The 25,346-nt window shown below is 48.5% G+C and overlaps 1 protein-coding gene across 3 annotated transcripts in view; it reads left to right on the forward strand.

Annotated features, from left to right (window-relative positions):
- LOC139263028 (protein WWC2-like) overlaps nucleotides 1–25,346 on the forward strand; it is a 296,134-nt gene that overhangs the window by 219,279 nt on the left and 51,509 nt on the right. For all 3 annotated transcript variants that reach the window (XM_070878495.1, XM_070878504.1, XM_070878514.1), the window contains exon 12: nucleotides 11,090–11,213. In XM_070878495.1, coding sequence (XP_070734596.1) covers nucleotides 11,090–11,213 — 124 coding nt within the window. The remainder of the gene's footprint in view (nucleotides 1–11,089; nucleotides 11,214–25,346) is intronic.

A 25,346-nucleotide genomic window follows, 5' to 3' on the forward strand; every position in this document is an offset into this window, starting at 1 on the left:
ACACACCGACGACACGACGCTACGGCACCACAGCAGCCATCACTAGCAACCACAGCCGCCCACAGGCACCAACCGCGCCCCCAGCGCCCCGCACACCGACCAGCCGCCAACCCCCCACTCCCTCCTTCCCCCCCTCTCCCCCTCTCTCCTTCCCCCCTCTCCCCCTCTCCTTCCCCCTCTCCCCTCTCTCCTTCCCCCCTCTCCCCCTCTCTCCTTCCCCCCTCTCCTTCCCCCCTCTCCTTCCCCCCCCTCTCCCCCTCTCTCCTTCCCCCCTCTCTCCTTCCCCCTCTCTCCTTCCCCCCCCTCTCCTTCCCCCCTCTCCCCCTCTCTCCTTCCCCCCTTCCCCCTCTCTCCTTCCCCCCCTCTCCCCCTCTCTCCTTCCCCCCCCTTTCCCCTCTCTCCTTCCCCCCCCTCTCCCCCTCTCTCCCTTCCCCCCCCCTCTCCCCCTCTCTCCTTCCCCCCCTCTCCCCTCTCTCCTTCCCCCCTCTCTCCTTCCCCCCCCTCTCTCCTTCCCCCCCCCTCTCTCCTCCCCCCCCCCTCTCTCCTTCCCCCCCCTCTCTCCTTCCCCCCCCTCTCTCCTTCCCCCCCCTCTCTCCTTCCCCCCTCTCTCCTTCCCTCTCTCTCCTTCCCCCCTCTCTCCTTCCCCCCCTCTCCTTCCCCCCTCTCTCCTTCCCCCCTCTCTCCTTCCCCCCCTCTCTCCTTCCCCCCCTCTCTCCTTCCCCCCTCTCTCCTTCCCCCCCTCTCTCCTTCCCCCCCTCTCTCCTTCCCCCCTCTCTCCTTCCCCCCCTCTCTCCTTCCCCCCCCCTCTCTCCTTCCCCCCCCCCTCTCTCCTTCCCCCCCTCTCTCCTTCCCCCCCCTCTCTCCTTCCCCCCCCCTCTCTCCTTTCCCCCCCCTCTCTCCTTCCCCCCCTTCTCCTTCCCCCCCTCTCTCCTTCCCCCCCCTCTCTCCTTCCCCCCCCCTCTCTCCTTCCCCCCCCCTCTCTCCTTCCCCCCCCTCTCCCCTCTCCCCCTCTCTCCTCCCCCCTCTCCCCCTCTCTCCTTCCCCCCTCTCCCCCTCTCTCCTTCCCCCCCCTCTCCCCCTCTCTCCTTCCCCCCCTCTCCCCCTCTCCCCCTCTCTCCTTCCCCCCCCTCTCCCCCTCTCTCTCTCTCTCCCCATGAGTGTGGATTCTGTGCTGAACTCCTCCAGTCCATTGAAGAGGCTCCTTGACTTATTGCTGAGCAATACGGAGCAGGCTCCGGGATGTCGCCCCATCCGGAGCTCGCTGATCTCCCCCTTCTCTGCTGCCGACTCAGCTGCTGTCGTTGAGCTAAACCGTCTCCGAGATCTCTGCCACTGTGCAACAGTCCTAAAAGCTGGCGGGGGCACCGTCTGCGGAAGGGCCGGCTTCTGAACGATGAAAATGGATCCGGGGACGGAGCGGCAGCGGTGCGCACTGTTAGCGCGTCACTACTGCCACAAGCCCCTCACCGCCACGAGAGTCAGCGGTGACCCACACCGCTGCCAAACCTCCCGGGCCGAATCTGTCAGGATGGCCAGTGGAGCCCAGAGCCGCCGCAAATGGGCAGTAACGGTCCTTCCCAACCAGGAATTTCGGGGCCATAGTCACTAAACAATTAGGGATAGCATCAGGCATAAAGACATAATCTGGGGAAATACATATATCTGTTGGACACCCAAGAGATCAGCTCACAAATCCCACTAGACTGAGAGATCAGCTCACATATCCCACTAGACTGAGAGATCAGCTCACATAAGATTGTGGGTACAGGAGCATAGTGGTTATGTTACAGGACTAGTAATCCAGAGGCCTGGACAAATAATCCGGAGGCATGAGTTCAGATTGGGGAATTTAAATTCATTTACTCTGGAATAAAAAGCTAGTATCAGGAATGGTGACCATGAAACTACCGGATTGTTGTAAAAACCCATCCAGTTCACGACTGCTCTTTAGGGAAGGAAATCTGCCGTCCTTACCGGGTCTGGCCTATATGTGACTCCAGACCTACAGCAGTGTGGTTGACTCTTAAACTACCCTCTACAAGCCACTCTGCTGTATCAAAATAAAAAACCTGCTCCGATGGACTGCAGCGGTTCAAGCTGGCGGCTCGCCACCACCTTCTCATGGGTAATTAGGGGTGGGCAATAAATGCTGGCTTGCCAGAAACACCCACATCCCGTGAATACATTGTTTTAAAGCATAAGGAATCTGAGCAGGAGTAGGCCATACAGCCCCTTGAGCCTGCTCAGCCATTCAGCATGATCATGACTGATCTTCTATCTCAACTCCCATATCCCTTGATTCCCTTACAGTCTATAAATCTATTGATCTCTGTAGTTCTAGACTACTCAGCCAGGGGAACAGCCTCTCAGCATCTATCCTGTCAAGCCCAATAAGAATTACATATTTCAATGAGATCACCTCTCATTCTTATAAACTCCAAAAAATATAGGCCTATTGTACTCAATCTCTCCTCACAGGACAGCTCTCTCATCCCAGGAATCAATCTAGTGAACCTTCATTGCACTGCCTCCAAGGCAAGTATGCCCTTCCTTCGGAAGAAGACCAAAACTGGACACAGTACTCCAGGTCTCACCAAAGCCCTATATAATTCCAGCAAATCTCCTTTTAATCTTATACTTCAAACCCTTGCAATAAAGCTAACATACCATTTGCCTTCCCAATTGCTTGCTGTACCTGCACGTTAACTTTCTATGATTTATGTACAAGAGCACCCAAATCCCTCTGCATACTAATTCCACTAGACTGAGAGATCAGCTCACAGATCCTACTAGACTGAGATCAGCTCACAGATCCCACTATATTCACATAGCTGACTAAACTGCAGGGATTTAAGGCTCATACATCCCACTATACTTAGGGGTGGTGAGCCTTACACATCCGACTGGACTGTGAATACATCCATTGACATGCTAGAAAAATGAAGCAAATGTGTAATGTTAAAAACCTGACTTTCACTCATTTGCAATTTTTACCAGCCGCCATGTGGCATGGCCACAGCCAGATGTGGACCTCCGCTCAACTTCTGCTGTGTGAGCTGCTAATTTGGTACAATGAATGAGATGAGCCAGACAAGGCAGTTTTATAGGTGCGCAGTTATATGTTCCTCTGGAAGGGACAGATTGAGAATACAAGTCATCTGAAACAAATTAAAATGTTAATTGCCAGAGTCAGATGGTTCACTTTTGATCTTTTAAGGCCAATTGCTATTAATATACTTAAATAGAAAGCAGGTAAGAATGGTTGGCAGAGGTTACACTTCTGTCATTATATCGGTCAAGGCATGTTAGAATACCAGTTTGTGCAGATTAACTGGAAACGTGTTTAAATTTAATTAAAAGGGGCTGAGGATGGTAATAATCTGAACAGGAGAGCATTGTAATTGTCAAGATGATAAAGGCATGGAAGAGGAATTCAGCAGCAGTTGGGTTGAGGTAGGGGCAGAGGCGGGCTGTGTCAAGGAGGTGAAACTAGACGGCCTTTGTGATGGAGAGGATGTGGGTTCAGGAGCTCAGCTCAGCCCTGGGTAAAATATGGCAGCAAATTTGCAAACAGCTTGGTTTAGCTTGAGATGGTGGCCAGGGAGGAAGAATGGAGTTGGTAGCTAGGGCACAAAATTTGTGGCGGGAGTCAAAAATAAATGCTTTGGTCTTCCGAATGTTTATCTGGAGGAAATTAGAGCTAATCCAAGGCTGGATGCTGGACAAGCAGTCCGACATCACAGGTGTAATATAAACAGAAAATGCTGGAAATACTCAGCAGGTCAGGCAGGATCTGTGGAGGGAGAAACAGAGCTAACGTTTCAGGTCAATGACTCTTCGTCAGAACTCGACGTAACTTTGATTAGGGCCATTTTGACGTTGAGCACGATGTGGAAACCTGATTCGAGCATGAAGTCATAAGAGATGTGGCACGGATCTGGGAGTGATAACACATTCAAAGACTTTGGAGATAAAAAGGGACTTTGGCAATGGGGCGATAGGTGTACGGTGGTATAGTGGTTATGTTACTGGACTAGTAATCCAGAGACATGAGTTCAAATCCCACCACGGCAGCTGAGGAATTTGAATTCAGTTTATTAAATAAATCTGGAATGAAAAGCAAGTATCAGTAATGGTGACCATGAAATTATCGGATTGTCATAAAAATAAATCTGGTTCACTAATGTCCTTTCGAGAAGGAAATCTGCCGTCCTTACCCGGCCTGGTCTATATGTGTCTTCAGACCCTCAGCAATGTGGCTGACTCTTAACTGCCCTCTAGGGTTCAGGAGGTGGCTCACCACCACCTTCTCAATGACAATTCGGGATGGGCAATAAATGCCGGCCTTGCCAGCGACGCCCACATCCCAGGAACGAATAAAATAAAATAGTTTACTAGGACAGAGGGATCGAAGGCATTTTTTTTAGGAGGATGTTGCTTTTGAAAGGGAGGGAGATGGTGCCTGAAGAGGGGGAACCATTTAAAATGTCAGCTAGCATATGAGGCCAGGAAGGGAAGTTGAGTGGCCAGCAGTTTACATAGAATTACACAGAATATGCAGCATAGAAACAGACCATTCGGTCCAACCAGTCATATCGGCGTCATTACACCACTCGAGCCTCCTCCTGTCTTTCCTCATCTAACTCTATCAGCATAACCCTCAATTCCCTTCTCCCTCTTATGCTTATCTAGCTTCCCCGTAAATGTATCTGTACTATTCACCTCAATTACTCCTGTGGTAGTGAGTTCCACATTCTCACCATTCTCTGGGGAAAGAAGTTTCTTCTGATTCCCTCTTGGATTTCTTGGTGACTAATGAGAACGATTCTTTCTTTTAGCGAGAGTTTTTTCTTTTAGTAATAGAGGGCAACCTATTGAGAGCTAATGTTAAAGTTGGATAGTCAGGTGGTGAAGGACAGAATACTCGAGCCTCGTCTTCATTCGTTTACACGCCTTTATTTACAGACACGCACTTTACATTCCGTGCACCCCCAAGGTAAGCTGTCTTTCCCTCCTAAGCTTGCTCCCGTATATATGAACACAAGAGAATCCCCAATTATACCCACCACCTGAATACAATTAGCAGCTAATGCGCCCAACAATTGTTTTTTAAAAAGTGAGTCGCACTTCCTTTTTTAAAGTTTGTGGGGACAAAATCCGGTCGTCGTCCCCGTTTGCAAGGCAGGACTTCCTGCGCCAGGCATGGAATAACGTTCCGAATTTCTCCCCCTGTATCTTTTGAATTATTAAGCATTTTAAAAGCCTGAATGTGCTCATTTTCATTTCATGTATTCAATTTATTTGAATGTTAAAAATGAAGTTGTAGCGCCATCTCTTGGCTATTGTTAAAAGCGTACTGGGACGCAGTTAACACTCGCTCTGCATATTTGTCGAAAAGGAGACAACCAGCACAGCATCGTTAGTCATCACTTCCTTTTAACTTAGATGAAACCCTCATTCCTGGGTGGCTCAGGGAGTGGCAGAGTCATACCGACAGGATGGTCCCAGGCTTGATCTCGGGTCTGTATTGAGTTGATTGGTGTCATCCAGGCTGGTGTTACAGTCCCTACCACTTACGCCGTCCGAGACAGTCCCCTTATATCGGACAAATGGTGCTAACCAATTTTGCCTTTAATATTTTTGGGAGATGCACGGCCCCTTTAAGGGGCTGCACGGCCCATTCAAAACACCGCGCATGTGTAGTTTTTCTCATTGAAGAGCCAGCGAGGCGGCTGCGGGGGAGCCACAGTCACGCAGCTTAAAGGGAACATTGGTGCGAACTATTGTCCATTACCATAGGCATCAATTACAAAGGTGCCGCTTAGAATGCATTAAGCCCGCCGGCTATTCCATTCCGAGCAGTTCAATAAGTACTTACCTGGCACTGACCGATTTAAAAGCTCTGCTGATTTCAGGCAAAGTCAGGCCTTTGGGCAGCTTCAGTCAGCTATTCGCACCTCGAGTCTCGTCGCCGAGAGCATGCAGAAATCAAGCGCAGGCAGCGGAAAGAGCGTGCGGCAAACCAGTCCCACCCCTTCCCTCAACGACTATCTGTCCCATCTGTGACAGGGACTGTGGTTCTCGTATGGGACTGTACAGCCACCTAAGGACTCATGTTAGGAGTGGAAGCAAGTCTTCCTCGATTCCGAGGGATTGCCTATGATGATGATGATGATGATAATTAGAGGCGGCAGCTTCGGGAGTTATCTCATTGCATTGTTGCTACTGTCCACTGGGTACAGCGGGAAAATCACATTAGCACGAACGCATCCGCTATATGCAGTGGGGACTGTATGGCGCAACAGTAGCCCTCAGCACCCCCAGGTTAGAAAGCGAAAGAAACAGGCCACGGTTACCACCCTGAGTGCTGTCCAGTGCCCCCCCCCCCCCCCCCCCTCCATGGAGGTACATGTATATGGATGTTGTCTGTGGGCTGGTCAGGGCTCAATTGTCTAAGTTCACACATGCAAATTGGCCACTTGGATGAGGTACCAAAGGGCATCTTGCACCCATGAAACCTCACCCCAGCAGATAATCAACATCATCTGGAGTGGAGAGGTGAGAATGGGCAGAAAGCAAAGAAGCCCCATTGGCTAACTGTTTCCTATCTGACCAACCCTCCCTGTCAGGCGTGGATGGCCTTTGATATGTTGCTGCAGGACACAGGCATGTTCCAAGCAGAGTTAAGCATCGCAGAGGAAACAAATTTGCAAAATTGAAATTGGAACTTTGAACTAATCAATGAGATGGATTAAAAAGTATCAACATCGCTGCAAATAAAACCTAGAAAGTGAAAGAAGTAGAAATGGAGAAAAGAAAACTCAGAAAGTGAAATAAAAGAGAAAACCATTTGCATTTATATTGCACTCTCAGCACGCTGCAACGTACAGTGCGCTACTTTGAAGTACAGTGACTGTTATGTGGGCAAACATGGCACAACAATGCCATGAGAACAGTAATGTCTACCTGAACATCTCCTCACAAGTACCCTGCACTACACTGAGATTATCAGCTCAAACCTCTTGTGTTGGACTCAAACTCACAACTTCTGTCTTAAAATATTAAAATAGGAAATAAAATGAAAAAAGGATAGGAAAATGTTGAGGTGGGGATTCAAATTACTAATTAAAGAGGCCAAAAATCCAACTAAATCAGGACTATACAGACCATGGGGTAGGATTTCAATGGGGCTTCTCTGATTTCCTGCCATAATTTGGGTGTTAGATCGGCAGAAGCTCCAGAGATACAGCCTAAGTGGCTGGTTATGCCATTGTGCTGGGGTTTCGGTCAAATTATCTTCAGCTGCTTCATCAATAACCTTCCCTCCATCATAACGTCAGAAGTGGGATGATCGCTGATGACTGCAGTGTTCAGTGCCATTCGCAACTCCTCAGATAATGAAGCAGTCCATGCACACATGCAGCAAGACCTGGACGACATTCAGGCTTGGGCTGATAAGTGGCAAGTAACATTCACGCCACACAAGTGCCAGGCAATGACCATCTCCAACAAGAGAGAGTCTAACCACCGCCCCTTGACATTCAATGGTATTACCATCACTGAATTCCTCACCATCAACATCCTGGGGGTCACCATTGACCAGAAACTTAACTGACCGGCCACATAAATACTGTGGCAACAAGAGCAGGTCAGAGGCTGGGTATTCTGTGGCAAGTGTCTCACCTCCTGACTACCCAAAGCCTTTCCACCATCTACAAGGCACAAGTCAGGAGTGTGATGGAATACTCTCCACTTGCCTGGATGAGTGCAGCTCCAACAACACTCAAGAAGTTCAACACCAGCCAGGACAAAGCAGCCCGCTTGATTGGCGCCCCATCCACCACCTTAAGCATTCACTCCCTCCATCACCGGTGCACCATGACCGCAGTGTGTACCAGCTACAAGATGCACTGCAGCAACTTGCCAAGGCTGCTTTGACAGCATCTCCCAAACCTGAGACCTCCACCACTTGGAAGGACAAGGGCAGCAGGCGCATGGGACCACCATCTCCTGCAAGATCCCCTCCGAGTTTCACACCATCCTGACTTGGAAGTATATCGCCGTTCCTTCAACGTCACTGGGTCAAAATCCTGGAACTTCCTCCTTAACAGCACTGTGGGAATACCTTCACCCCACAGACGGCGGCAGTTCAAGAAGGTGGCTCACCACCACCTTCTCAAGGACAGTTAGATATAGGCAGCAAATGCTGACCTTGCCAGTGACGCCCACATCCCATGAACGAATAATTTAAAAAAATTATGGAGACAAATCAGACAACCCCCCACAGAAATGACTGCCGCATTAGTTTGATGCATATACTAATCCTGGACCATAATCTGTTAATACAGCAGAATTGAAAAGCAGGAAAAAAACTACAAATGCTTGAGATCTGAAATAAAACCAGATTTATCAGCATCCATAAAGAGAAGAAACAAGTGAATATATTGAGTAAATAGCCTTTGCCAAAACCCATTGAACAGCATTTTAGTATCTGACACTATTGTTTCCCAGTAGCCGTCATTGTACTTGTGTGGATTAGGTGGGTTAGTAACCAGAGACCACAGATTTAATGTAATTGGCAAAAGGGCCAGAGGGGAGATGAGGAGAATTTTCTCTGTGCAGTGATAATCTGGAATGTCCCGCCTGAAAGGGTGATGGAAGCAGATTCAGTAGTAATTTCAAAAGGCAATTGGATAAATACTTGAAAAGGAAAAAATTGCAGGGCTACAAGGAAAGAGCAGGGGAGTGGGACTAATTTGATATCTTTCAAAGAGCCGGCACAGGGCCGATGGGCCGAATGGCCGCCTCCTGTGCTGTAAGATTCTATGATTCTAGGTGTGTAGGGTTGTCTGGATCAAGATTGACCTGAAGTGGCAGAGTTGATTTGAATTTGGAAACTACCTCGAGACTCATGAATGTGATTTCAGTTGCACCACACGTAAGCTTTGGCAAGTTGTAAAATTGGATTCAATAAGTCTAGTCATTTGCAGGCTGGCACCAGGAAAAATGACCATTAAAAACTGATCGATTGTCATAAAAACCCAACAGGTTACTCGCATTCTTCAGGGAGGAGAACCCGTAACCCCTACCAGGTCTGGTTTACATGTGACTCCGGTCCCATATTACACAGTTGACCCTTAATTGCCTGCTGGAGTGGCCTGGCAAGTCACTAAGTTGTATGAACAATCTTGTCAGGGCAACGTGAGGGCAAAACATGCAACCGTACCAGCTTCACCCACATCCCGAGAACGCAAAATATACAAAAATAGTGGCCTGTCCTTGTTTTCTTTCTCTTTTATAATTGACTAATAACTTTCAACTAAATACTGAAATGGGATAACCTTGAAATTGCTGTTGGCAATATCAGCAGAAAAAGCTCTAACTTACTTGCACAATATGCTTCGGTCTGCTGTTTTAGGAAAGGTGTTAACCCATTTAAAGTAAAGCAGTTTCCTTATTTGACAATGGCACGAATGGTGTGCGAGAGCTGCCCTGTCCCCAAACACAAGCTGTCGCATTAAATTCTGTCTGAAATCACTTGAGGCTGTACGGGTATGGTGCCTTTTAATCTTCTCAGACGGCCATTTTGGGGTTGAAATTCCTTCATGTGCTATTTTTGACGCACCGTTAACACGGGTGTATTGACCTAAACCTGTTTCCTGCCGCGCTGAAAACAGCGGGCACAAAATTTCAGCCCCCTTGGTCGTGTGAATATTGCAAACGTTTCTTGTGTCAACAACAAAAAATTTTGAAGCGATGTTGCTGTTTGAGTTTTCTTTTCTTTGCGGCAGGGACTAGCCGACAGTTTGATTGGTCAAATGCCGCTCTTTAGTGAGAAGTCAGGTAGCTGATTCCAAAAAGTAACCAATCAGCCGCAGTCCCAGTGAAATGGAACTTTTGCGACTCTACCACTAGTGCCTTCATTCTGTAGCAGGGGGCCACTATAGTCTGCAATAGTTGTGGCCCTGACACCATTTGGTTCGAGTTGCCAACCTCCCGGATTGGCCTGGAGTCTCCAAGACACTGCTGCGAGCAAAATCCTGGGAGAAAAATTATCGGGTGCATTAAAAAAAAAATTGTGTGTAATTTTCATTTTCATTGACTAGTTATCAAAATATTGAAGAAGAATTAAAGAAAATTATGTTTGGCCAGGCAGGGCGGTGTGAGGCAGGAGATCATGTGATGAAACCTTCAGGAATACGTCCAACCAGAGTTGGCAACCCTACATTTGGTGCATTCCACCACAAGGAGCATTTGAATCAGTATCTGAACCTTCTGTGCTGACTGCTGCTACTATCTTGTAACCATTCACAAGACGATTCTGTTATGTATTGAATAAAGAGTCTGACCAGATACTGTGAGCTCAAAGTAAAGTGTGACCGTAGTCTTTTATTGCAGGTCTCCAGAGTGCCTCTCCAGCCTGTGAGGCCTCCTTAAGTACAGGTGCTCCCAAGGGATTGTAGGATCCCTTGGGACTCCAGGGGATGAGCCCTCTGGTGGTTACACAAGGTATTTACAGGTTTACATATATAACAGATTCAGCATGCAATTCATGCAATAATGCCTTAACACAGGTACGAATTTTTATATAGCCAGCATTCCTTTTCTCAACTTTTATTTCCCAGCAGAAATGATCCCGTATTTCTTCAAATCTGTCAGGTCTCTCGCCCACAGTGCAATCCACTGAGCCACAGCTGACACAATATTGAGGAATACAAATCAAGAGGTTATAGGCTTGGTCCCTAGTTTCTGCTGAGTCAACTGAACTTAGCCAAGGTGTAATGTAAGTTAGGAAGGGAAAAATCAGCCAGGATCTCCATCCTGGTGCCTAGTCAATGATTGCTATGCTGCAGGCCAGGACCTGACTCGACTTGACGCTTATCCACACTCTCTGTCTAATATGGCACTTAAGTGAAGCACCAGCAGGCATCCAGTGCTCATGGAACAATACCTCAACAAAAGTCATCAGTTCTGGAGAGAAAGAGAGAAACATTGGATGGGAGAAAGGTGATAGTCGTGGCCAGCTGAGATTCGCTACCCCGGAAGGGATTCCGATGAGGTTGACGAGATCTGTGTGTTGTGTGTGCAGGTGTTGATTTACAACAAGGAGCAGCGGGGCATCTACTTGAAGAAAAAACGGCGTGTGTTTCTGCTGCCGTTTCCGATGAATCCGTCGCTGGAGACAGTGGGGTTTACGAGGCTTCTGTCAAACGGTACGTGCATTTTGTCCTGTGTTTCACAGTGGCTTAAGGATATCGTTTGAAGAGTCACTAATTTGATAGCTGTACGCTAGGGGGGGTTGAAATTCCTATGTACTATTTTTAGTCCACTGGTGTGCTATTTAACAAAGTCCTTCTCCAGTTTATTTCAAGCAGATTAGCAATTTCTAAAGATAGTACAAATGTTTCAACCCACGTGTCACACTACGAGCATCAATCAAGTTTCCACCTCTGTCACACCACTGAAACTGCCCTTAGTGAAGTCACAAATGATATAATTTGTGACTGTGACCATGGAAAACCAGCCCTCCTCATTCTTCTTGACCTGTCTGCACCTGACCACACCATCCATCCTTCTCCAATCTCTCTCCACCGTTGTCCAGCTGGGTGGGATAGTCCTCAGCTGGTTCCATTTCTGTCTATCCATACATGGCCAGAGAGTCACCTGAAATGGCTTCTCTACCCGCTCCCGCACCGTTATCTCTGGAGTCCCACAAGGATCTATCCTCGGCCCCCTCCTATTTCTCATTTACATGCTGTCCCTTGGTGACATCATCCGAAAACACGTCAGGTTCCACGTGTAAGCTGACGACACCCAGCTCTACCTCATCACCACACCTCCCGACCCCCTTCACTGGCTCTGATTTGTCAGACTGCTTGTCCGATGACCAGTATTGGATGAGCAGAAATTTCCTCCATTTAAATATTGGAAAGACCGAAGCCATTGTTTTCGGTCCCCACCACAAACTCCATTCTCTAGCCATCGACTCCATCCCTCTCCCTGACAACTGTCTGAGGCTGGACCAGACCGTTGGTAGCCTTGGTGTCATATTTGACCCCGAGATGAACTACCGACTCCATATCCTCTCCATCACCAAAACTACCTACTTTCATCTGTCTCCACCACAGCCTCAGCTCATCTGCTGCTAAAACCCTCATCCATGCCTTTGTTACCTCTAGACTCGACTATATTCCAACACATGCCTGGCAGGCCTCCCACCTTGGACCCTTGCCAAACTTGAGGTCATCCAAAACTCTGCTGTCCATTTCCTAACTCGCACCAAGTTCCATTCACCCATCACCCCTGTGCTCGCTGACCTTCATTGGCTTCGATTTTAAAATGCTCATCCTTGTTTTCAAATCCCTCCATGGCCTCGCCCCTCCATCTGTAATCTCCTCCAGCCCTACAAACCTCCACGATCTCTGCACTCCTCCAATTCTGGCCTCTTGTACAACTCTTATTTTCATCACTTTACAGTTGGTGGCCATGCCTTCAGCTGCCACGGCCCTAAGCTCTGGAGTTCCCTCCCTAAGCCTCTCTGTCTCTCTACCTCTCTGCTCTTTTAAGGCACTCTTTAAAACCTACCTTTGACCAAAGTTTTGGTTACCTGTCCTAAAATCTCCTTATGTGGCTTGGTGAGAAATGTTATTTGATTACACTCCTGCGAAGTGCCTTGGGACATTTTACTACATTAAAGTGTTAATATGGATTCTTTTTCCCTCAATCTGTTTCAGTGAATACACTGACACGAACACCTTGTTGCCTTTCCTGTAAAAGACCTTTATTGAAGATTCTCCGGCCGGGACTTGTCAAGACAAAGGAACACTCTCAATCAGAGCTTGTTCACCTCCCTCTGGACAAGCCCCGTTACAGCGCGAAAACACAGCAGTTATACATTTTCAAAACAGAACACATTTGATTAGCACTTGGTCCATCCTATCCCTTTCTACCTCCCTCCGAGTACGTCCAATGGCAGGCGACAAGTCTCCTAATCAGGGCTGGCATTAATGTTAGCTTGTTTATAGTTTCGTTTCATTGTCCTTTCCTATCTGTGGTCACTTGTTATTGCAGTCTTTCGTCTGACTCATACCTGACTTTGCTTTTCGCGTAAATCGTGTTTGACCACAATTCTTAGCAACCCCTTTTTATGTCGACACTGCAATTGTCTGCAACTTGACATTGCTTTAGCTATTTTCCCATGATTCTCTATCCCTCTGCCACATTCGCAATCCTTCTGTACACATTCTCATTCCCCCCTTTTATCATTCCATGACAACCCTGGTGACTATTCCAGGAGTATCGCATTCAGCCGTTCACACTCTCTTTCCTGATCCTCCTTGTCATCGAGAAGGTCTTTAGTTTGCTGGACCATAATCCGGGAGCCCATGGCCACAAGAGGGTTTGCTAACCTTGCCATCATGATTTTACAACAAAGGTTAAAGCAACCGATAATCAAACAACAGGTAATTATTACTACGATGAGAATAATTGCCCCATGCATTAGATAGGATCCCCAGGATCCCCCTAATAGCCAATCAAACCAGCTAGATCCTCCTGCTGGCGTGGATAACTTCTTTACTTTCTGTCTTATGTGATCAGCGAGATTGGTTATGTTTTCTGAACTATCGGGAATGTAAATGCAGCATTCAGATCCTATCAGGGCACAGGTAATCGAGGGCCATTCGGTTTTGTAATGCTACGGTCCGTATTGCTACCATTTTGGCCATGATGTCCTCCAGAGCTTCAGCAGTATAGTTAGCTACTGTTCCAATACCCTCTCTAGGTTCTGTACTTCATCCATGGTGCGTCCTATCCTGTATGGGAACATCATGACCCCAAAGAACCTCTTGGCGGGGGTGAGGGCTCGCCTGTGTCGGCTGGAGGCATGTGCTTCCGCCAGAGTATGTGTTTGCCGCACAAATGGCACCACATATCCCAAACAGCAGGACCCCGTCCATCACCTGGGTAACCAGGGATATGCCCTATGCCCGCACACAAAATACGTGCCGTTATACGCTGCCTTTTCATATATTGTGTCGGGGTCCCAAGACTGGGCCCACAGACCTCCACCTGTTTTATTCGGAAGGCGAGAGAGGATAGTGACCCGTGCGCCTGTTGTAATGTTGAGGTTGTATGGGCAATTGCTGCACCCTATGATATGTCCCTTTCTGCTGGTGTCGTTTCGGGTTAAACATATGGTCCCGGTTGGCCTCCCGATCGCCGAGGTATTGGTCAGGACTAAGAATGGGGGTTCCTTTTTATGGTCCTAGGGTGGTTGGTACCATCCCTGGAACGTTTGACTAATGGGGTACCCAGCACTCTCCCACTCGGTGACGTCCCCGTGGTATGATGGTCCTCCTGCCCTCTGTGATCCCTCTCTTGACCTGCCTTTCATCCTTCGTATTTGCACTGGCCCCCCTCCTCTCATGCTATTCTGGCTCAGAAGCCACTTGACAGTCTCAGTTAGGGTCAGTGGAACGGGGCACAAAGGAATTCCCCCTTTGGAATGTATAAGGATATGTGAGCATACCCAGCTACTAGAAAAGTTCCCATTTCGCGCATAAACATAAGACATATACAAAAAGGTGTTTACATGGAGCTCTCGCTTCAGTCTTGCTTCCCATGCGCTGCACTTGACGTACACCAATGCTACTATACAGACAGTGGCACACAGACACAGTTTCATCTTAGGTTTCGCTCTAGGTTAACAATTACTCGAGAACAAAATGTTTCTTGTAGCGTCTCTATGGACAAGGATAAATAGTCCGAATATTTTGCTGATTCAAAGAGTTCGGTTTTCTCGCCTCTCTTCTCAGGTCACCGTCGGTGTAGTTGGTTGTCTATCACTACGGGCAGGGATTCAAACTGTTCTCCTCGGGACCCACTCGGTTAGTCGGGATGCTCCTAGGAAGGACCTTATTCAGCTATGGGGAAGAGAAAGTCTGGAACAGAAACAGGGGTTAGGACAACCAGTAAAATAGGTTCATTATGGGGTGATAAGTTTACAGTGGTGCAGGTGAACCCAGGCGCTTCTCCCCTCAACCTTATCTGCAGTGGAGGTAGTGAGTAACACCTGAAAAGGCCCCTCCCACCGTGGCTCTAATCCCTTTCGAATCCATTTCTTAATCAGGACATACTTCCCTGGTGCCACGAGAAATGATTTGGGCAAAACTGGGAGGTCGAGGTGAGCATCTAAAACCTGGTTGTGGGCTACTCGCAGAGCCTGAGTCAGGGAAAGAACATAGGCAGTCATTTCCTCAGTCATGTGGTGGAATTGGACAGTGGAGGGGACATTCTGATTCCATGGGGTCCTAAGGGGCCTTCCATAAATGACCTCAGCGGGGGTCAGTCTAGCCTTACCAGCAGGGGTAGTTCGGATCTGGAATAATGCTATAGGAAGGAGTTTGAGCCAATTGAGTCCGGTCGAAGCTACCAATTTTGCAAGCTTGGTTTTAAGAGTTTGATTAGCACGCTCAACTAGTCCCGCAGCTTGGGGTCGGTAGGCACAATGCAGCTGCTGGTTAATGTGCATCTGGGAACAGAATTCCTTGTTAACTTGGCCAATAAAGTGAGGGCCATTGTCGGAACTCAGTCGAGCTGGGATACCATATCTAGGAACGATTTCCCTCATTAACATTTTAACAACAGTTTGAGCCTTATTGTCCAGGGTAGGGTAAGCTTCGATCCATTTGCTAAACACATCTACTATTACTAACACACATTTGTAACACTGAACTCTTTGCAACTCAATGTAGTCCAACTGCAAGGTCTCAAAGGACCTTCTGGTAGGGGCGTCTTACCCCAATCACAGGGGACTCCCTTCCCTGGATTATGTTGCTGGCAAACAAGGCAGCGACTACTGATGTTCTGGGCCAGCGCCTGGAGTCTAGGGTGCCACCAAGTGGCCAAAAGCGTGTCACTTGTTGTCCTTGCTCCGCAATGAGTAGCAAAGTGCATACATTCAATAACCCATAGGGCCAACTCATCAGACATGCAAGTCTGTTCCGCGGGATGGTCCAGAGTTTAGAAACATTGTCATAAGTACATTCATAATCTTTCCACAACAGTTTATCTTTTTCAGGAGCGTCCTCCTGTGCTTTATTGACATCTTGGATGGTTGGCATTGGTTTTTCCGAGGCTAACTTATCCTTTGCAGGATTTTTAGTTTGACTCATCATTCTGGGCACCACCATTTGTTGTCCGCGAGAGGCCTGTTTGGCCTCTCTGTCAGCACAGCGGTTTCCTATGTCAACCGGAGATTTTCCGGTAGTGTGGGCGGTACATTTGACAATGGCAATATACTTGGGGAGCATGAGGGTCTGCAACAAGTCTGATACTAGTTGCCTGTGGGATATTTCATTTCCATTTGAGGTCAAGAATCCCCTGTTTTTCCATAATTGTCTGAAATCATGGGCTACCCCAAAGGCATACCTAGAGTCGGTATAGATATTGACCTTGAGGTCTTTAGCTAAGATACAGGCTCGAGTGAGGGCGAATAGTTCAGCTTGTTGAGCTGAATAGGCGGTCTCAAAGGCGGCAGATTCCAGGACCCGATTCTCCTGGTTTACAATGGCATATCCCAAAATTCGTCCGCCTTCTGGGTCAATGGAAGAGCTTCCGTCAACATACATAATACAGTCGGGGTCCTCCATTGGTACATCAACTAAATCTTCCCTGACCGAGGTGGCCTCTTGAATTAAAGATAGACAGTCGTGACTTGGTTCTTCCTCATCTTGGGGTGGCTCGGTAAGAAAACAGGCCGGATTAATGGCAGTACAGTGCCGAAAGGTTAGCTTAGGATTATTTAGTAGGTAGATCTCATATCTGCTTTGCCTGGCCATGATAAGATGTTGAGTCTGCAGTTGACCCAGGAGTGCAGCTACGGAGTGAGAGGTATATACAACAATATCCTGCTGGAGGGTCAGGTTGGTGGCGGATTGGAGATTATTGTAGATGGCGGTTAATATTTGAGTACACACAGGGTGTCCCAAGGCAACGGGGTCTATTTTGGAAGAATAGTAGGCAACGGGCCTATGCTTATCCTCATGTCTCTGAGTTAGGACGGCAGTTGCACAGCCCTTCAAGATCGTACAGTATAGTTGAAAGGACCGATCATAGAGGGGTCGGCCCAAAGCTGGAGCTTGTAGCAGGGCTGTCTTTAGTTCCTTGAAGGCTTGGACGTCTGCGGCTTCTATTTCAAAGATGCCTTCCTTGGTTGTGTACGGTGTGAGGTGCTTGGTCATCAGGGCAACATTAGGTATCCAGGATCTACAGTAATTGATCATCCCCAACCATTGCTGCATTTGTTTCGCTGTGCTAGGGACTGGAAACTGACAGATGGGTTTGAGCCGGCTAGTCTCTAGGGCTCAATGGGTCCCTGATAGAATAACCCCTAGAAATTTGACTTGGGGCTGGCCAATTTTGACCTTCGGTGGTGAGACTATGTATCCCAGGGAGGACAAGTAATTCAGCAGCTGGTTGGAATCTTCCCGATTACTTGATTCGTCCGCACTAGCTACCAATAAATCGTCCTTATATTGGATCAAGGTGGATCCTTTAGTCAGAGTTAGGGACTGTAGCTGTTTTTGCAGGCACCTCGGGAACAGGGTTGGGGAGTGGATGAATCCGTGGGGGAGTCTGGTCCAGGTATACTGCTGTCCTTGGTAAGTAAAGGCGAACAGGTACTGACTCGTCTGGGCCAATGGCAAGGCGAAGAAGGCGTGTTGAAGGTCCACCAGTGCAAAGACCTTGGCATCTGCCGGGATCAACGACAGTATCTGTGCTGGGTTGGGAACCAGGGCGTGTAGGGGCTGGACGATGGCATTAATGGCTCGAAGGTCCTGGACCAAACGGAACTGATTTGGTTTGCCTGGCTTAGGGACTGCCAATATCGGTGTATTACATGGGGAGTGACATTGTACCAAAATCCCCTGTTCCACTAGTCCCTTGATCAATCGGTGGATACTCGGTATTGCCTGTGGTTTCAGTGGGTACTGACGGATGGAGGGCCAGTCCACATTGCCCTGTACTAGGATCTCAATCGGGTCGATTGAGGTGCACCCCACTTGGGAGGGGTCCTCTGCCCATACATGGGGATCCACATAGTCGGGCACGTTAGCGCCGGTGTGGTGGTGCAGTGTCGTCAGGACCTTCTTGGGGTCCCTGTGCAATTGGACCATCCGGCCATGTCCCACAATCGCAAGTCTGGACTAGTAGGGTCAGCCTCGTCTATAGCTTGGCGTACCATGATTCCTAAATCTTTGGCATGGTGGGGAGGTAATACTTCACAAGTAACATGTGGTGTCACCGTCGAGGGCTGTCGCCACAGATTCCTATCTATTTCCACAAAATCCGCCTCCCCCTCCGGTCCAGTCACTCTGGCCCTTAAGAGGATTTCCCACTCTTCTCCTACGTGATCTTGATAAAGGTTCTGGAGATCCTGATTCTTGCCACTAGGATCATAGGCTAGGGTCACATGATAGGGCACCTGGGGCAGATCCAAGGACCACCATTGAGGGGTCCGGGTGGTGTAACACTGATGTTTAAAGGTTCCCTGTTTTACAATGATTCCATCATCTCCACACTCTAGATGTAACTGAAATTTGCAGAGGAGGTCCCTAGCCATCAAGTTACAGTCCAGATTGGTTGTGATAACAAATCGATGTTCCACAGATTCTTCCTTGTAAATTACTTTAACTGGTTCTGACACCGGGAATGTTGAGACTTGTCCCAGGAACCCTGACAGTCCCTGTGTCTCGGTGGAGGCGGGGAGTTTAAGCTTCGACTGCACAGAGGACATAGAGGCTCCTGTATCTATTAAGAAGGGTTGCCACTCATTTTGAATCTTTAAGGATATCATCGGTTCCTCATCCGAGGAGGGTCCTTGTACAGTCAAGCTACGTGGTCAATACTGATGTTCGGGTGGCGGTTGGGCAAAGGGGTTGGTCTGGGAGAAGTTAGTATAAGATCCCCGTCCTCTCCCCCCTTGCCAACCACCTCTTCCTCCCCTTCCTCTTCCTTGCCGACGGGAGGGACACTCCCTACTCCAGTGTCCTTCTTGCCCACAATTAAAGCATCCATCTCGTCTTCCCTAGCCCTGACCTCTTCCCATACCAGGTCGGGGACAATCGGGCGGTCCGTAATTAGCAGGGCCCAGACCATTTGGGTGTTTGGTATAACCGTATCCCTGGTTATCCACCCAACCCTGCACGCAATACTGTGGTTCCATCTGGTATCCCCTTGGGTCGGGTTTTGGTCCTTCCACCCGAGGGGGCTCTTCCTTTTTAGTTACGTATTCAGTCTTGACCCTGGTTGGGGGTGCATTTCCTCCTTCTCCCTTTCTTTCCTGCCAATAATATTTCACGGCTCTCTCCATCTGGGCCTTACTATTATCTGCCCAATTCATGTTATTGGTCCAGATGGCGTGCGCCACCGAATGAGGCAAACACTGGAGTAGGATGGCGCAGAATTGAGGTGAATTATCTCCCGCCCGGAAGGCATTATCTCCCGATTGGCCTCCGTATATTTCAACGAACCTTTCCATAAATTCGTCAGCGTTTTCGTCTCGTTTGGGTTTGGTTTCTAATACATTGGCCATACTGATAGGCTTCTGAAGAGTAGTACCGAGAGTAAAAACAGCATTTTGGCGGTTCTGGTCATTGTTGGGATGTGCGGCTAGGAGGGTAGCATGGTCGGCAAAATTCAGATGGGTTAAGAACCGGGCATGCTCGATAGGACTTAAGGTCTGTTGGACCAAGGACCACAAGTCCCTCGATTCCGCATCGTAGACCGCAATTGTAGTTCGGAGATGAGTGCTGGGTCGTCAGCGACGGCGCCGAGGTTTTGACTTTGAGTGTGGCTTGCGAGGGCGCCTGCATCGTCTCTCTGGACTGGGAGTTTGATCGGCCGGGCCATGATTTTCACACTCTTTGGTTCGGGACCGAGTTCTGGCCGGCACTGGATCAGTCCAGGGACCCGTTGGGACTGGTGGGGGTGGAGCTGTCGGTGGGGGGGGTTAGGTGGTACCTCTCCTCCCGTGGCCTGGTCGTACGGTGGTGGTTGCTGAGGAGGGGGTTGTGGTAAGGGACCAGGGGGTCCGGCTACGGGAGGCGCCGTCGGGCGCCGAGTCAGTGACCATTCTTCAATTTCGTCATCAGCCTCGGTTATTGCAAGGCTAACCATTTGACTACGTAATCTGTCAATACCCTTCTCAGAGGTCCCAGTGGAACTCTTAGTACGTTTTTTGTGCGCGCACTCTTTCTTTAAGACATCTAGAGGTTTAACATGTCCTCCCTCTGTCAATGAGAATCCTAATTTAGTGGCGTTTTCCTGCCTTGACAGAAGTGATGCATCTTTTAGTTTTTGACAATAGTGTCTCCATGTGGCAATTAAACTTTTATCCCTTTTCCCTCGTCCCTTTTTTCAAATCAATTCCTGTGCCCTTTTTGCCACCTCTACGCTCTTAGTGCCTCCTAGGGGCCATTGGTCATCTCCTAATAATTTGTTCAAGGCTCCAGATAACAGTCTAAATTGTTCAGCCCTTTCGGGGAATTCTTCGCATAACTTCTGTAGCGGGCTGCCCGCATCCGTAGTTTTATCTAAGTGGTTACCCATTCCCAATTCTCTCCCCGCTTTTTCTTGGCACTACGGTTTTTATCTCATCCAGAGCCTAGGCAGACCAAGTGATATACAGGGTCGACACCATACCTGGCATGAGTACAAGTTAACTTTACACAATCCCTAGCGTCTCCCCCGCGACCTTTTAAGCCCATTCAGTCCCTCGCGTCTTCCCTGCGACCTTTTAAGCCCAATCAGTGCCTAGACGGACTAAGTGATATACAAAGTCGATGTCCCACCTGACTTGGACACTTATTTCCTAAGTTAAAAGGTATTCGCCAGATTGACCTGGATCTCGTTCAGACGCTACCAGAGAACCAGCGAGTGGCAGAACTTTCTTCAGACTTTTGGACTGGAGGAAACCGAGGTGGTATTTAAAAGGTATTCACTCCGGTGGTCACTTTCCTCCCGTCTCGTCCAAGACTAGTTCAACTCTTAATTCGCAAGTTCCCGGCGGTCGTCCGTTGAGATCCCACTTCTGACACCAAATGTTAATATGGATTCTTTTTCCCTCAATCTGTTTCAGCGAATACACTGACACGAACACCTTGTTGCCTTTCCTGTAAAAGACCTTTATTGAAGATTCTCCGGCCGGGACTTGTCAAGACAAAGGAACACTCTCAATCAGAGCTTGTTCGCCTCCCTCGGGACCAGCCCCGTTACAGCGCGAAAACACAGCAGTTATACATTTTCAAAACAGAACACATTTGATTAGCACTTGGTCCATCCTATCCCTTTCTACCTCCCTCCGAGTACGTCCAATGGCAGGCGACAAGTCTCCTAATCAGGGCTGGCGTTAATGTTAGCTTGTTTATAGTTTCGTTTCATTGTCCTTCCCTATCTGTAGTCACTTGTTATTGCAGTCTTTCGTCTGACTCATACCTGACTTTGCTTTTCGCGTAACTCGTGTTTGACCACAATTCTTAGTAACCCCTTTTTATGTCGACACTGCAATTGTCTGCATCTTGACATTTCTTTAGCTATTTTCCCATGATTCTCCATCCCTCTGCCACATTCTCAATCCTTCTGTGCACATTCTCAAAAGGAGCTATATAAATACAAGTTGTTGTTGTCATCGTCGTCAATAACAACAACTTGTATTTATATGGAGAGAAAGCTTGGAATATTCATACTTGTGAGCTCTTAAAATTCCTTATGGAGAAAAACATAAACTTAACCTGTGTTCACTATCCGCGTTTATTGCCATTAGTGGACTTCCTCACGATTTGTGATGTTCAGCACCATTAACTTCCTTAAATGTTCACTTTTGGAGCATGACAGTATGATACCAGGGGATGTGTGAAAGGACCGTGTGCTGAGAGGGCAGCGTATTGTTGTAATCACATTTTAATTTCAGTCACTCAGCACCCAGCATAGATGTTACGCACTGAATGCTGTCTCCCTCTGAAAATGAGTGTAGAGATTGTTAATGGCGGTGACAGCCCTACCCATAGGACATTTGTTCCCGAATTACAGAATCATATAGCTGACTATGGTAAATTTAAGTTCGGAGTCTCTCGGGGCCTTCCCTAGATTAACCCTTTCATTGACGTGTGATGGATCGTTCTGAAATGATCCGACTAAAGAGGTGGAATGACAAGCCCAAAGAGACAGGGCTGATGTAAGTGGTCGCTGTCCACCCACTTTTCTACTTCGCCCACCAGCCTTTCCTTCCTTCTTCCTACCCTAAAAGTGCTCACTCCTTGAAGGGAAACTGTTTCCCAGGTGCCAGACCAGCTCCAGTGCCTCTCGCAAGGGGCCATTACTTATGTTGCGTCTTGATATTGGGTCCTGGTGGACCTTTCTATATGGAGTGTGCATCGTAACTCAGACCGATCCTCAGCTCACTCCAAAAGGGATTGCTGATATCAATAAGGAGTCACCACTGACCAGAAACCTAATTGGACCACATATATACTGTGGCTCCAAGAGCAGGTCAGAGGCTGGGCATTCAGCGGCGAGTGTCTCACCTCCTGACTCCCCAAAGCCTTTCCACCATCTGTAAGGCACAAGTCTGGAGTGTAATGAAATACTCCCCACTTGTCTGGATGAGTGCAGCTCCAACAATACTCAAGAAGCTCAACACAATCCAGGACAAAGCAGCCCGCTTGATTGGCACCCATTCCACCACCTTAAACATTCATTCCTTCCACCACCAGCGCACTGTGGCTGCAGTGTGTACTATCTACAAGATTCACTGCAGCAACTTGCCAAGGATTCTTCGGCAGCATCTCCCAAACCCGTGACCTCTACCACCTAGAAAGACAAGGGCAGCAAGCACATGAGAACACCATCACCTGCAAATTCCCCTCAAAGTCACACACGAGCCAGACGTGGAAATATATCGCCGTTCCTTCATCATCGTTGGGTCAAAATCTTGGAACTCCCTTCCTAACAGCACTGTGGGAGTACCTTCACCACAAGGACTGCAGCGGTTCAAGGCGGCAGCTCACCACCACCTTCTCAAGAGCAATTAGGGATGGGCCATAAATGCTGGCCTTGCCAATGACACACATTCCCAGGAACAAATAAAACAAAAAGGACCCTGGCTGAGTTTCTGCACCCAGTAGCGTTTAACGGTGGTGGTAGCCTCCCCTGCTGCCACCTCGGCTGCCAGCAGTTTACTCAGCACAGGCCAGGTTTGAACCTGGACCTTTCCTAGACTGTGTAGCTCAGCCTTTGTTACTCTTATTTATTCTCAGTAAGTGAGCATCGCTGGCAAGGCCAGCATTTTATTGCCCATCCCTAGTTGCCCTGAGACAGTGGTGGTGATGGACTATCTTGAACTGATACAACTGAGTGGCTTGCTAGTCAACTTCCGAGGCAAGTTAAGAGTAAATTATATTGGTGTGGGACTGGTGTCCCATATAGACCATACCGGGTAAGGACAGCAGGTTTCCTTCCCTAAAGAACGTTCAGTGAAGCTACTCACTGATAGTATATGGCATTGTGTGTCCATGAACCATCACATTTCTACATTGCACATTAAAGAACAAATGGTTTCCTTAGGTAGCAATATATGAACATCGTAGAAATGAGAGAGAGAAGAAATCAGTGGTTTATGCACCTTCTGCCCTTGTCCTAGGTTGGTAGAGGTTGCGGTTTTAGGAAGTGCTGATACCCATGGGACAATTTAACCCACCACTCCCGACGGGACCAGGACAGCTGCACAGTTAAAATCGCTCCAAAACCTTAGCACCCTGTTCTCGCTCCATTCTTGGCCTCCACCACTTTTGTACATAGAATTACGTAGAATGTACAGCACAGAAACAGGCCATTCAGCCCAACTGGTCTATACTCCACACGAACCTGGCAACTTCCTTTTAACCCTATCAACATCAACCGTGAACTTTAAAAAAAAAAAATGACTGGATGCTTACTTCCCATTGTGAAACACCAAAAGCATAGTTGCAGACCATCAGTTGCTAAAGATGCCTCCGAGAAGCTCAATTCCTCGCCTGCTTTAACTGAGCCCTTTTTATAGGCAGCCGAGGCACCAATCTGACTCTGTAATCGGCTCCTCTCCATCCCTTAAGGCCCATTTCCTCCTCTTTACGGTTATGTTAAAACCTCCTTTTTTTTTAACCCGCACACCTGACAAAAATCTTTGGGGCTCTTCATGATTCTTTAGATGCGACAGTTTTCTCTTTTGGTCTTGCTGCAGCAAAGCCATGGGGCCGAAATTCAGGTGCGCAAGAAAGCTGGCGCACCAATGATTTTTAGAGCGGTACTTACCGCTGGGAGCTCCGATGCGGTCGGAAGAGCCATTTTCAGGACTTTTACATTTTTTCAAAGTCCCACAAGAAATGACTCGTAATAGGGGCAGGCCATAGACATAAAGCCAGGCTGCGTGGCTGAAAATCGTCCAGACAGGAACTCCGCCGCTGTCAATCAGCGGTGGAGTAGTGGTGACATTACAGCGCGTGTGCGTAACCACGCGCTCTCCCCTCCGTTAAAGGGAAGAGATTCTGTTATTTTTAATCTTCGGCCACTGGGCCACCAGGTAGGGTTTCGGTCGGGCCAGCGGCCTGGTACCCAAGAGCAGCTGGTGAGCTGCCTGCATGGGATCTCCTGATTGGCCCGGCCGAACCCGGGGCAGTATTCTGCCGGCCGATCAGGAAATTGGCCGGCTAAACTTTTTACATTGTGGCTGCGGTAGTGGGCCCTCCCCTGCCAGGGCCGCCGCGCTGCCAGGGCCACACTCACTCTGCAGAGGGTGCACCGGCAGGGCGGGGGATCGACGGATGGAGCTGAATATCGGAAGGTAAGTATTTTTGTGTAATAAAATTGGTGGTGCAGCCCCTGATGACTCGCTTTCGGCAGTCATCAGAATCGGGTGGGATCGTGTCCAGGCTGAAAAATCCCCAACCTGAATTTAGGTCGGGTCGGCCTGTTGATTCCAAAGCAGCGGCCAATCAATTTTTAAGAATGGCCGCCGCAAACGGGCATTAACCGATCTCTTTGAGACCCTAGATTTCGGTCCCCACATCTTCCTCCCTCACAGTGGCAGGCCCGCCCTTTGTGGTGGGAATCCCAACAGGAGCATGTCCTGCATAAGTAAGGACTTCAAAAACCAGGAAAATAGAAGTCCCGCCCTGTACCTTCACCAGCGGCGAAACAGCTTTGGAGGAACATTCTACCCACAAGTGCTGGAAAGCCGTTCACCTGTTGGGGCATGTCTCAGCTGAGTCTAACGCTGTTCTCACCTGTTGTCCACAGGTTCCATGGGG

Source organism: Pristiophorus japonicus, chromosome 1, assembly GCF_044704955.1.
Source record: "Pristiophorus japonicus isolate sPriJap1 chromosome 1, sPriJap1.hap1, whole genome shotgun sequence".
Taxonomy (NCBI): Eukaryota; Metazoa; Chordata; class Chondrichthyes; family Pristiophoridae; genus Pristiophorus; species Pristiophorus japonicus.